Source organism: Paralichthys olivaceus, chromosome 18 (genome assembly GCF_024713975.1).
Source record: "Paralichthys olivaceus isolate ysfri-2021 chromosome 18, ASM2471397v2, whole genome shotgun sequence".
NCBI lineage: Eukaryota > Metazoa > Chordata > Actinopteri > Pleuronectiformes > Paralichthyidae > Paralichthys > Paralichthys olivaceus.
The window spans coordinates 18,154,060-18,167,164 of NC_091110.1; the positions used below are offsets into that span (position 1 = coordinate 18,154,060).

The 13,105-nt window shown below is 42.5% G+C and overlaps 1 protein-coding gene across 12 annotated transcripts in view; it reads left to right on the plus strand.

Moving 5' to 3' along the window:
- Window positions 1-13,105, plus strand: part of LOC109641758 (protein unc-13 homolog B-like) — a 52,275-nt gene that overhangs the window by 611 nt on the left and 38,559 nt on the right. For all 12 annotated transcript variants that reach the window (XR_011239120.1, XM_069513605.1, XM_069513611.1 and 9 more), the window contains exons 2-5: window positions 4,933-4,962; window positions 10,526-10,625; window positions 12,123-12,240; window positions 12,769-12,892. Coding sequence is in view for 11 of the 12 variants with exons in the window: in XM_069513605.1 (XP_069369706.1) it covers window positions 4,933-4,962; window positions 10,526-10,625; window positions 12,123-12,240; window positions 12,769-12,892 (372 nt within the window). In the remaining variant the exon portion in view is untranslated. The remainder of the gene's footprint in view (window positions 1-4,932; window positions 4,963-10,525; window positions 10,626-12,122; window positions 12,241-12,768; window positions 12,893-13,105) is intronic.

A 13,105-nucleotide genomic window follows, 5' to 3' on the forward strand; every position in this document is an offset into this window, starting at 1 on the left:
CTGATATTTAACAGAAAAAGTCAAATGATAATAATAATAATAATAATATTAACGAGGTTTTGTTTGCTCGTCACTTTGCTCAACAAAGGTGCAAAGTGCTTCACATCAGGATAAAACAGCAATGACACGATGAAGCAAGAATCACATTAAATGTGGTTATAACAAAAATACAGTCAGGATGATGATAAAATATTGGTTTGTGTTGTACTTTGCTTGGTAAAAGCGCAAAGAGCTTCTCGCATGAATTAAAACAGCGATGATGCAATAAAGTTTAAATTGATATTACAAAAATAAGAACAAACAGGATCGTGACATTATTAATAATACTTAACAAAAGTGCTTCACACCAGGATAACAGCAATGACGGGAGAGAAATCTTAAATAGAGTTTATATGTAAATGTCAGCTCATCTTTCTTTAAAGTATTGTGTCCTGAAAAGGGAATTAAAGCCGGAACAGATGCAGCAGATGTACTAAATCACTTAAATATGATCCCAGTGCAAAACAAAGAGAACAGATTAAATAATAAAGATTAAAAAATAGACTTCTCAGTGGGAAGATGAAGGATAAACTGTTGAATATGTTAAATAAGATGAAGTTTGTTTCTGTGGGTACAGTAAGGTCTGTCTTCGTGGTGGCTCCTGTTGGCGTCCTTTACAGAAATGATGCGCGAAATATCATCGAGCATTTAGGTCAGAAAGGGAACTCTGGTCAGAAGAGCTGGGATCAAAGTGGACCTCATGAAACTGTGACTGAAGTTTTTTCTGAAAACAGGAAGTATAGTTCACTTCTCCCTCCCGCTGTTTTCCGTCCCATATTTAAATGTCAGAATCCCCGTTATCTCTTGAAATGGGAAATACAGTCATGTTTTCCATCATTGTGTGACAGTGTCATCACAGACGCGCTTAATTCAGTTAAAGGTAACCTTCCAATCCCTCCGTCCGCTCATGCCCGATTACACAATCATCCAAAGTCCCTCTGCCATGATCTTCAGTCTCTTTAATACCTTTCCAAATGTTATCCATGTCACTGTTGAGGAATGACTCGGCGCAACCCTCTGCAGACAGAGCAGGAAACCTCGTCGTGTGAGATTATCCCAGAATCGTTCTGCTGAGTCGCGGTACCTCTGGGTTGTGTGTGGTTGTTTTGTTTGGCAGCTAGTAGCACAGCTAACCTCGTGTTATGCTGCTTGTGGATGAGTTAAAGTGCAAAGTTCTCTGGCTACTTCAGAAAGTCAGTCAGAAAGTGGTCAAGAATAGTTTTGTCCACAAAATGTCCGACAGTCTCCCTTGGTGTGAACTTTCTCAGGACTCAAACCATCGTGTTTAGTCCGACCAACTTTCCAGAACGTAAATATATTCAGATAATAATCACAAAAGAGTAAGAAATCCAATTTTTAAACTGGGTTATCATTGTAGTGAGTAACAGTTAGCATTTTAAGCTATCTCAAAAAACAGGCAGCAGGAGAAACAGCTTTTTGATGTGCGGGGAACATAAAATAAGTTTGAACCTGCCGTCTGTTCCTTCTAAAGTAAAAATAACAAATAAAAAAGTATTTTGCTGTCGAACAACATGTCTCAGAATGAATCTGGAGAAATCGATACACCAAGCTGAGGAAGACAAAAGCTCCAGACGGGGAAAAGGTCACAAAGAGTCAAGTCAGTTTTGTCCCTCTCACGTCAGAAAGTTCACCCCAGTGACTCTAGTAATCAGAGTTGTTGTACAGAATGGGGCCTCACAGAAAAGGCTGCTTGGTTGTGTGATAAGCTGACGTTGTGACTCAGCCCCCCCCCCCCGATTGCACCGCCCGCCAATGTTGCTTATTGATTGCTGGTTGAGAAGCTTCTCCATCTCCATGGCGATGTCTTCACACAGCGGTTAAGCGGTCGCCCTTACAAGTGGACATTTGGGTGAGACTCCTGCTGTGGACGAGGACGCTGCTGAGTGGACACATGGCTCCCGTGGAAACCAGGAGCACCGGAGGTTTTAAGGTGCTGCTGCAGACACAGGATACGTGTCATTACACTAGAGAGTGGTAGTCGCCTCCACGCGGATCTTAACTGGTTTGACATGTGGGTCTGAGAGGCCACGTCGGACGTAATACGCAGCTATCGACAGGAAGCTTTTGTGGTCTCATTTGGTCTCCACAGAGTTTATGAGGAGAGTGGGTGTGGGCAGCGTTGATGTCCGTCCATCAGCCAGCGTGCTGAGCCGGCTGACACATGATTGACCTGTGTCTCGGAGGTTGTTGTTGGAATAGGAAACGGCTCAGAATAACCAAACTGTGCAGGGAGGAATAAAGCAATTTTCATTTTTGTAAATAGTTAAATTTAGAGTTACTTGACATCAGTGATTTTCCCAGGTCACAGGAAATGTTGTCTCCGAACTACAAGTCTGCGCACAGTGACAAATGAATCAGTGAATCAGTGAAAACTTCAGTTGACCCTTGTTGTCATGGCAGTGAAGGAGACAAACATTGCCTTAGTTGTCTCGGCTCCATTTGTTCGGAGCCTGCTGGGTTGATCTTGTCTCTGCAGCGGGATGAGTTAAGTGATTTTTACGATGAGAAACAGAGGCCGTGCAGCACTAAGTAAAATAACAGATCTGCAGGCAGAGCGGTCGGGTTGAGTGTAGTCGAGCAGCAGAGAGGTGGAATTATGAGAGAAAGAGGCAGAGCGAGGCGCAGAGAGCGCTTAGAGATTGAGGGAGTAATCCGCTGGCCATCTGTTGCTCTCTCTCCCTCTCCCTCCCTCTCTTTCTCTCTCTCTCCCTCTTTCTCTGGCTCCACCTGATCAGATCCAGCCGCCAGCACAAAGAGGAAGTACACCACTGCCCACAGCAGTAGTAGACGCTGGTGTCACTTCCTGTTCGTTTGTACTTTCCTGCTGTGTGCCTGACCTCCCGATGATGAATTTCCTTTTATATGGAACATCAACACTTTTGTTAAAGGCCTCTAGTGTTTGACTGAAAGCGTTCAGTAATATTTGCATGTGTAGATTTTGTGCAGGGCTGCATATTGACCGCACTTTGAATTTAAAGACTCACTTAAAACTGTATTTTTCCAGTTAGTGGCCAAATAAGCCATGAAACAAGTTGTTCAGAGGAGAGTTTTTGCACGTGGAAGAAAAAAGATAAATAATTCTTCCAATTATTATTCTGGTAACTCTGATCGTCCTGCACCCAGGCCTGTCCAAACTAAATGGCCTCTAAAGCCACCGGAAAGCCCCAGGACATAAAATGATAAGCGTGGGTTTCCACCATAATGGCCCCTGGTTTATTGCCCTTAGCTGTGTGTCACAGCCCTAAATAACATCATGCAAATGAGTGTGTAAGGCCACTGTGCCAGCTCATTTGCAGCACTGATAGGCCCGTAGCTGAAAAGTCTTTGTGCGAAGCCAAAAACAACCGAAAAAACGTCACGGCTGGATTTTCTCAACATTTCTACTGCTCCCTTTCCACTTCGCACTGACGTATGTACAAGATAGGAAGTGCTTCGGAGAAGGTGACAAGTTCTTTTATTTCCTTCCCCTCTGTGACGGTAAAGTTCCTTTTGTCCCTTGTTGTTAGTCGAAGAGACAACACTGGGGAAAAACTCATTTTGTAACATCCAGAACTGCATTTACTTACATTAATGTGCATTCTCAAACTTTCACTCCTTTACTTTTAGTTATATGTCAAATATAAAAGCGCAACATAGCTGAAACAAGAGAAACTAAAAACCATTAGGCAGTAACCTTAGTTGTTTTTGCGTTTTTTTTTACACATGGCTCGTAAAAACTCCCACAGAGTTGTTCACTGAGAGAAGATGGAGGGACGTTGCATGAAAATATGAAAGTGTCATTTGTGCCTCCATCATCCCGTCCTGCCCATCTGCCATCAGAGGCTCCAGAGGTTTAGAAGGTTACATGCCTGAACACATAATTCTGCCCTAGCAATCACTATTAATCCCCTGCAAAGCGCTTCACAATCCCACCAACGTTATTGTATTGATGCATCAGGGGCCTAAAGATGCTGTGGCTAAAAATAAACCAAAACATTGAGCTCCTGCATTTATCGCGCTCAAATTGCACTGAGGGTTCAGGAAATGGCTGTTGCCGCCAGACATTTTGAATTTTTTTATTATCTTTATCCATCTGCCCCAGTCCACTTTTGTCATTGTGTTTGTTTGTGTGTGTGTGTGTGTGTGTGTGTGTGTGTGTGTGTGTGTGTGTGTTTCACAGCCAGCTGCTGTGTTTGTGATACAGCTGTCCAGGCTTATGCTTCTTGATTATATTAAAGTTCTGCAATTGTAAAAGGTATTTGTTAGCTCTGATAGAAAGTATGCGTCATCCCTTACGGTGCTGTTCTTATATAATCTACTTGTAATTTAAAGATTATACATTGCATAGTTTCAATGATATAACCTGATCACATATAATCCAATACAAGGATTTTGTTTGTTAAGAATTGAGGACAAGTGTCAAAATAAAAACCATTCAAAGCTATTTCTAAGGACATGACAAATCATACTTATAGTATTTATGAATGTTGGATTGCATTCACTTTCAAATAGACTGTGTGTCAGGACAGTAAATAGATATTAGTTTTACAATGGTTATTTAAAAATAAAACAAAATGGAGTGCCACTCAGTCAGGCAGTGTGACGCACAAATTCAACAAAGACATTCTCTGGTTTTTTTTGCCTGCAACATCTTGACCCACAGCTGTCCACTAAAACAAACATCTCATCTATTTTAATCAAGTTCCATGGCAAGCGGAGGCGACAGCGTCATGAGGCTGTTGTTCAGGTGTCACGAGGCAGCGAGTCATGGCTCACATCCCTGCATTTCAATGAATTTTCCAATGCTTCATGTGATCAGGATCCTCATTGTGTAAAAGTCCTGTTTAAGAATTACATCACGTGCAAATGACTGTTTTGCTTTTTGTTTTACAGTGAAGAAAGCCAAACTACAAGGACCTCCAGGTGAGTTCTTTTCAGCTCACAAACCTTTTACTGTATTTGGTCATGTTGTCATCCAGATGTTTCATATTTCAACACTTTCACTTGTAAAAAAAAAGGAATCATTGTGGACGGACGTAGATCGATCTGGAGAAGCTGCAGTTCTTCGAGCAGATGAACATCCCAAATAAACCCGCAATCATAAAATAATTGCCAATATATCTTTTATGGATTTGTTGTTGGAAATGCGCAACATGCTCTAATTTCCTCATGTCGGTTAATCACTCAAATTCTGGCACATGCCTGAAAGCTTGGTTTGATTTTGCATTACGTAATCCGATGTCCTTCCCTGCCAAGACGTGCTCAGGTGAGCTCAGATCGGTGGCTGTTAAGTCCAAATCCCCACAGTCTCCACCCGAGCAAATCCCTCTAGTGTTGGGCCTCACACCTTTCCCCTAAGCCCGGTGACGTTTCTGTCAAGAGCAGGCATCAGCGCTGACAGAAAGTCACTGAGGCTTTGGATCTGCCGGTGACATTTCACTTTCACTCTCAAGTCCCCGACTGACCCTCGTAAAGTCAATTATCCAGCAGCTCGTTACATTTGTCTCGTGTGTACTTTTCTTAGTCTCTCCCTGTTCCCCTTTAGGAAAATGAGTTAGTGAGGCGTCTACATTAATTGTGCCACAAGCGGCTCTGCTTCACTCTGATATTTGTTTTTACATCGTCAGCCTGTGCTCCGGTCTGTTTGTGCCCTCCTCCTCCTCCTCCTCCCCCCTCCCTCCTCCCTCCTCCTGGGCACACCGCTCGTCACACCTGCCCCAGAGCAAACATCAGGGATAACTCGGTCAAGTTTGTCGTCACCCGGAGGCGAAATTCAAACATCAGTCTCTCTGTGCCACGGGGTGAAGAAGGATTTGCCAGGTGTCGTCGTGAGATGATTAACGAAATACTGTCACCAATACAGTCTTGAAAAAAATGGTCTTATTAATGTTCCTAGTGTGGTTCTCGTTCTTAACCTGCCTGTTTACAACACGTGTTCGTCTCAGTGCGTCGAACCCCAAACTGGAGAATCAGTTGTCGTTGTGTTGATGAGGCCCAGCCGCCGCTGCTACAGAGCGCTGGTCGTCTGTGTATTCAAAGTTTATTAATATCGAACGTACTGAATGTCCAAATCGCACCAAACTTGACACTGCACTTCCTTAACAATAAAAATGCCAAGCGTGAAGGTGATAAGATAAACGGTTTTCAAGATGTGAGTTGCAGACGCACAGATGAAGATTATGGAATCAGATATTTTACCCTTTGTAGCAGCAACCTGCTCAGTCAGGAAATGTTATTGAGCGAATGTCTCCAGAGCTTAACGAACATGTTTCTTTCACTATTGTAGAGAACGTGATTTTTGGCACATTGTTCATTCAGGCCTAGATTTAGACATCACCCTTTGGCCATTGTTACACCCTACTTCCCATTTTTGTCTGAATTCTGGGAAGTCACAGTCCGTTAATCCCAGTTCAAGGAATCCATTTTTTTTTTTAACATGGCATAGTTATGTATCAGTCCTGGTGACAGTATTAACCCGCTCTGCAAATAAAGACCTGTCGGAAGAACAATCAAAGTTTACACAAGGCTGGTCTGGGATGTTTTCATGTGCTGTTTTCTCACCACACCTGGTGACGGGTAGACTCTTGGCTTTTACTTTGGAAGCATCGAGTTAAGTTGTTTCCTGAGCTGTTGCACTGAAGGTGACCTTGGATGGACCGGTGGCCAGCTGTCTTACTTTCCACTGTTGCCACAGGAAACTGGGGCTAGATAAGGGGAGGCGTGTTCCTGGATTTATGTATGTTTGTGTTCAGTCTGTGTGTGAAATGCCTTCCCCTGAAGTTTTAATATTCTTTTCATGCTGCAAGACACTCGGGACTCACACCAAAGTCAGATGCTATTCAGTGTGTACGAATAACCCGCAGAAAAAAACCCTTCTGGACACTTCTCAGTGTTTTCTCTGCGGCAGCGATTACGTCATTGTTGCAGGATTATGAAGTGTCTGCTGGTGGAAAATCCTTCAATAAGTAATTAAATGTTCAATTAACACTTAATACTTTTTTGGTTCAAATCATGTTGAACGATCATATTAAATGTAGAAATCAACTTTTGTTCAGACGGCACTCACTTTGTAGAGGACTCGAGTTTTGAGTGATTTCGGACCAAGCCATAGATTTCTCATGAATGTGCCTCCGGGCGCTGGTGAAAGTCCGCCGATAGATTTGTCTGCTGCCACAGCATGCAACATTGATGAGCGGCCTGAATTTGAAATGTCAGCCTTCCAACTTCCTACATTTCCGTGACTAATTCATTGAAAAACTCATCATGAATCAATAATGCATGAAGACAGTGAGGGCTCAAGCGTGTGTGTGGGTGGTCCGCAGTCAGGGGCTGCGTCGCTGTTTGAAAACAGCGACAGGAAATGTACTGAAGGCTGTGTCATCCCATAATTCACCTCATCTGATTCCAGAAGTGTGTTTTCACTGTGTCGCTTTAGATTAGGTTTGGCTCAAGCTTAATTTATGTGGATTTACATATTCTGTTTTGTGTGTTAGTTTGAGTGTAGGCAGGGATGATATTATCAATCTGACCTTTCCTAGTCACAGAAATGGGGAAAGTGGAAAGTTTTTACAGACATATCAGGCAGATATGGGACAATATGCTGTTGTTTTTTTATTAGTATTTAATTAATTCTTTACAGAATAAAAAATACAGAAAAGTGCAATTGTGCTTTTAGTGAAAAAAACAATGGTTAAACTGTAAAATCTAACATTTTATATTAACATCTGATGAATCATTGCCAAATTTTTTCAACATATACTTTAAATTAGCCGATTGTTCAGCATCGGAAATGTTTTACTCCCTTATATCGCAATTGGCATCCACCTGCAGAACTCCATATCGGTCGGCCTCTGTGAGGGAATAACAAGAACAAGTTTCAAATGTGAAAGCAAAAATCTAGTATCTAAAAATATGGATAACATAGATTTATTTGTTTTTAAGTTAAGACACATTCCATGCCCATATATTAGACAAGTTATTAAATAGCTCTGTTGCTGTTGTGTAAGTCGTGTGTGTCTTTTGCTTTAAAAAAAAACTGAAATCTTGTTTTCTGTCATCTATTTAGATTTTCTTCATATCACCCTTATAAATCCATTATCGGTCAGGCTCCAGTGTGCATGCACCGTCTTTGTGTTTTCTTCCTGGCAGTCGCTGCTGCCTTCTCCTCAGATTGTATCGGCCATGTAGTGGACAGCACCTGCTGTAAAGGACGCACAGCCACTAAGTGGCTCTTATCTAATCCAACATCCTCTTCCCTTATCTCATCTCCTCTATTCATGGGAGGCGGCCCAAGTGTGGCACAAAGCATGGCCTATCTAATTAGGGAAAGGCTTGAGCATCCCCCCCCCCCAGGCTCCTTTTCTAACACTGCCTGCATTTTGTCGCTGCCGTCCCCTCAGACACTAATTAGGTCTGTGTCATGTCGCTCGGGCTCCTCGTTGGACGGACACTGGTTGTCAGTTCGGCCGGGTGCTTTTTGTTTTCTCATGCAATCTTTGATTTTTCTTTACTCTCGTGTGTGTGAGTGGAATGTTGTGAGAATCCACCTGTGTCAACGGTTCACTGTCTCAGTGTGTGAAGAGTCACGCTCACTTATCTGGCTGCTGTGTTGACGGCTATGTGCTGAGCAAATGTTTCAATATGTTGCCGCGGTAACCGGGAAATTCTTTGTTTGGCGTGGTCAGGTGATCAGTCCGTAAAAGGAACAGCTGATGCCTTGTGTGTGTTGCACTGTGTGTTTCGTTGTGCATGTGGATTTGCCTTGGAAAGTGAGAGCAGCTTTACATATTTTTTTTTTACATATATGAAAATACAACATATGATTGTAAATTACTCTGCAGTCATGAGTTATAACCCTGGTGATTAGAGGTGTACTCATTGTACTGTCGCAGGTATTTAATTAAATTGATCAGCCCGAATATTTTATCCTTATCTTATATTTTATCTTACCACTTTCCCTGAAACAATTCTAGTTTTTATTATTGTTATGTTTGGTCATGCTTACATTTCTGTCACGTTTAGTGTTTTTACTCTTTTTTCTTTTTTCTTTAAAAAAACTGCAATAATCATAATCGTTAACCAGATAATTGAATCTATTCTCCAACATCTTTTCAGTCATACGACCTATTATCAGGATCTTTAAACCAGACGGGGGTCAGATTTATGTTCTGTAGATGTTGGAGTTGTAGGGACGACCACCGGCGGTGCAGAGCCAGCAAGTACCGGAGTGCAATTGAGCGCACCAGCAGGCACGAGTTTGACGCTGCCTTCCCATGTTGCAGGAAATGAAAAGTGGTTGTTGTGTTCCATGCGTTCTAATCCCCTTCACCACCCCCCTCGCCCCGCCCCGCCTCGTGCTGACAGCTGGTGCAGTTGGTCATGATGTGACTCGGCGGTCTGTTGCTGGCGGCTGAGAGGAGGCTGATGGGAGATCGCTGGGTGTGAGAGTTGTCTGCAGAAGCTGACAGACAGAACCAATGGGTCCCTGCAGTCGTCATTTACTGCAAAACTGTCCAGCTGTCGTATATTTAGGGTTTATTCAAAGATCAGACACGTTTGCAATAGAAGCTGCAAACAGGAAAAAGACATTTCGCCTCTGACCAGGACTGATAATTTTAGTTTTATTCTTGATGCTATCCGGTGTGACAGAGACCTTTTCTGCAGGTCAGGACTTCCTCTTCATTACGTCATCAGCAGACCTGCTCCCTCTATCACATGCTGTTTGTTCAGCTCAGTTATAAAGAGTGGGGTCAGTAAGTTACAGTGCAGGAGAGTCCTGCCATGAAGTCGAATCTGCTGTGTAGCGTTGCCGCTTATTGGAGATTAACAAGGTCAGTTTGCTGGCCTGGTCTGGCCTGGCCTGGCTTGGCTCAACAGGGTGGGAGGAGCCTGATCTGCTTTCACTCACTGCCGGAGCTCCTGATGTCTTTCTCTTTCTCTCCCACACGAAACAAAGCAGAACTGGCCTGGTCAGTTTTACCTGTAACAGCTTGAACATCTAATCTGCAGCCAAGGAGGTTTTCATCAGCACTTGTTTATTAGTTTGCAGGATCACGCAAAAGATGATGAACCAGCTTCCATGAAACTTTGTAGAAGGATGCAGAGAACACGTTACGCTTCGGTGTGGATCAGTGGATGAACCCAGGATTTCACTTTCTTTAACATAATGACTTAGGCAATTTTGTTGAACTTTTGTTGAATTCTCAGGGAATCATTCACAGATCTTGATGATATGTTTAGGGGACTGATATTTATGAGCTTGTGCAATTTGGTGCAGATCCAAATTAAAATCTGGATCTAGTGAATTTCAATGTGGTTTCACAAGGGGACTGCAATTCTAGTTTCCTTCTCAAGTATAAATATCTACTCCACAACTACATATCTGATCAGTCGTGTGTAGTACTCTCCTTGATACAACCTCCCAAATGCTCCTATTGCAACCACTTCACTGTAATTTAATGTAATATCTCCCTTTCCTTTGTTTCAGACAAGTTCAACACCTACGTGACGCTGAAGGTGCAGAATGTCAAAAGCACCACCATCACTGTGCGGGGGCACCAGCCCTGCTGGGAACAGGATTTTATGTTGTAAGTTTATTAAACACCAGCACACGGGGTCACGCTTAGAGATTTATTGACTTAATTAAATTTTATTATATATTTTTTATTCAGAGTGCAGCAAGAAGCTCACTTAATGCACAATGAGAACAATATAAAGGAAGATTTCACTGCATTATTGATTTGCAACCTGTTTGACTGTGTTTGACTTGGTTTGTCATGTCCTATGTTGTCATTAAACAATGACAGTGGGCATCTGTCTGCCTCGTCAAGGTTTTCTGTGTTGTTTACCTAAAAAGATCTTATTCTGTATGAAACAGTCAAATCTCCTGTTGTCATTCCAATTTAAAATCTACTTAATGCTTCTATCCACGGGGGGAAAGTCTCTGCTATTCAAGTTGTGCAACTCCTTGTATGAAAGCATCTCATCAGACAGCTGCTCTTCATTTCCTACCCGTAATTCATTTGTTCAATTTCCTCATCTTACTTTTCCTGTGAAAGGTATCTATGGTGACGAGGGAGATGGCACGTTGTTGCATGTGTGTCATTGTTTGTCTTTTGTAAACTCCCTCCTTGCAACAGTGTTTGTTTTTCCAGACCTCTCCATTAATGATGTGTCGGCGAGCTTTAATTCAATGTAAAACACAATCGTTCATTGTTGGCTCCAGCGAAGGCTCAGCGCCACCTGTCGCCGACAAATGTGTTTATTAACGGGAAGATGTGCTGCAAAAATCTAGTTGTGCAATAAAGGGAATCTATCTATCTATCTATCCATCCATTTCTATCTCCATTCATCCATCTGTCCATCCATCCTTCCTTCCGTCCGTGCAATAACAAGGAACCAGGAAGAGTCTTTAAAGCTTCCAGTCAGATGGACAACACGGTGGATTCAGCGTCCTTGTTTTCTTTGCTCATTGATTAACAAGGATGATAAACGATTATAAAATAATAATCTACAACGCAATCAAAATGACGTCCTAAACAAACTCAGTTAGAATTAACAACAGTTTGTTTTTAGTATCTGGCCACGTTTATTTATTCTGAGCCAGCCGAGGATTTAGAAATCCTTTATGTCTGCACCTGGTCACCGTGCAGCCGCTACCCTCCCCCCCCCCCCGCTCTTCTCTCAATTAGCTGTTCTCTTTGATTATCTATTCTCTCATCTTTTGTTCGGCCTGTTGATCGTTGTGAACTGCCACACATGAGAACATGCAAATGCAATGGTCACGCAGCTCTTTTCAAAATTGATGTGCCGTTTCATTGCTGTCATCACGCTGTTTCTCAGAATCTCTGAATGATAAAACAAGACCAACAACTGGTTATGACGGCTATTACACAGCATCAGGCAGTGGTAGGGCCTGGCAGCAATTATGTACAAATGTCTGGTTCACTGAATGTGAATCCAGAAACGCATATTCTGATAACAAGGCCTCACATTATACAGCTACTGTTTCTCTCTTTTATCCACTGATATTCCACGAGGCTTCATGTCTGAAACGTTGATCTATTTCCCTTTTATTTTCACAGTGAGATCAACCGGCTGGATCTCGGCCTCATTGTCGAGGTTTGGAACAAAGGCCTCATCTGGGACACCATGGTGGGGACCTCCTGGATTCCTCTGAAGAGCATCCAACAGTCAGAGGAGGTTGGGATACGCACACATCATAACGACATCATAGAGAAAAAAGATTAAGAAATGAATGTTATTCTAAAATAAGTTTTATTCTGCTGACCCAACAAGTATTTTCTTTCACCTCCAAAGATGTTCAAATATAATAGTACAAATACACACTTTTGAAGTCAGTTGAATTAGATTTGCATGTTCAATAAGAATATTCAACCATTCAACAATTACTTTTTGCTGACCAGAAAACTGGGTTTCATTTTATTGCCCTTTACTCATTCAGACACACACATTCATACAGTGCATTCTATGAGGGGCAATTCAGGGTTCACCAACTTCCTCAAGGACGCTTGCATACGGGGAAGACTGGGGTCGACCTGCCGACCTTCTGGTTAGAGGACGAGCGCTCCACACCCGCAGCCTAATAAAAAAATAAAATAAAAAAAGCTCTGTCCCATGATTCAAATCAGTATCAGCCCTAAAGAATGGACACAACATTTTTTTTAAAGCTCTACCTTGGTAGATATTAATATACCTGTGTAATTCCAGGAGGGTTCAGGAGAGTGGATTTCCATGGACGCAGAGGTTCTGATGAAGGCGGATGAGATTTATGGCACCAAGAACCCAACGCCTCATCGAGTCCTGCTGGACACTCGCTTTGAACTGCCTTTTGGTGAGAGAAGTCCCATTTCATCGCTTGCTTTGCGCTTCCAATAAATAAACCATACATAAAAGAAGTTCAGGTTCTTATCTAAGACATTTTGCAATGTCGTCATCTCAAGTATCCGCTCTGACTGCAGCGGGTGCACAAGTGGTGTGACTCGGGTTTACCTCTGAGCAAATGAAAGCTTGATCCGCTCAGTTACACAAAGGTCACACCTGCTAA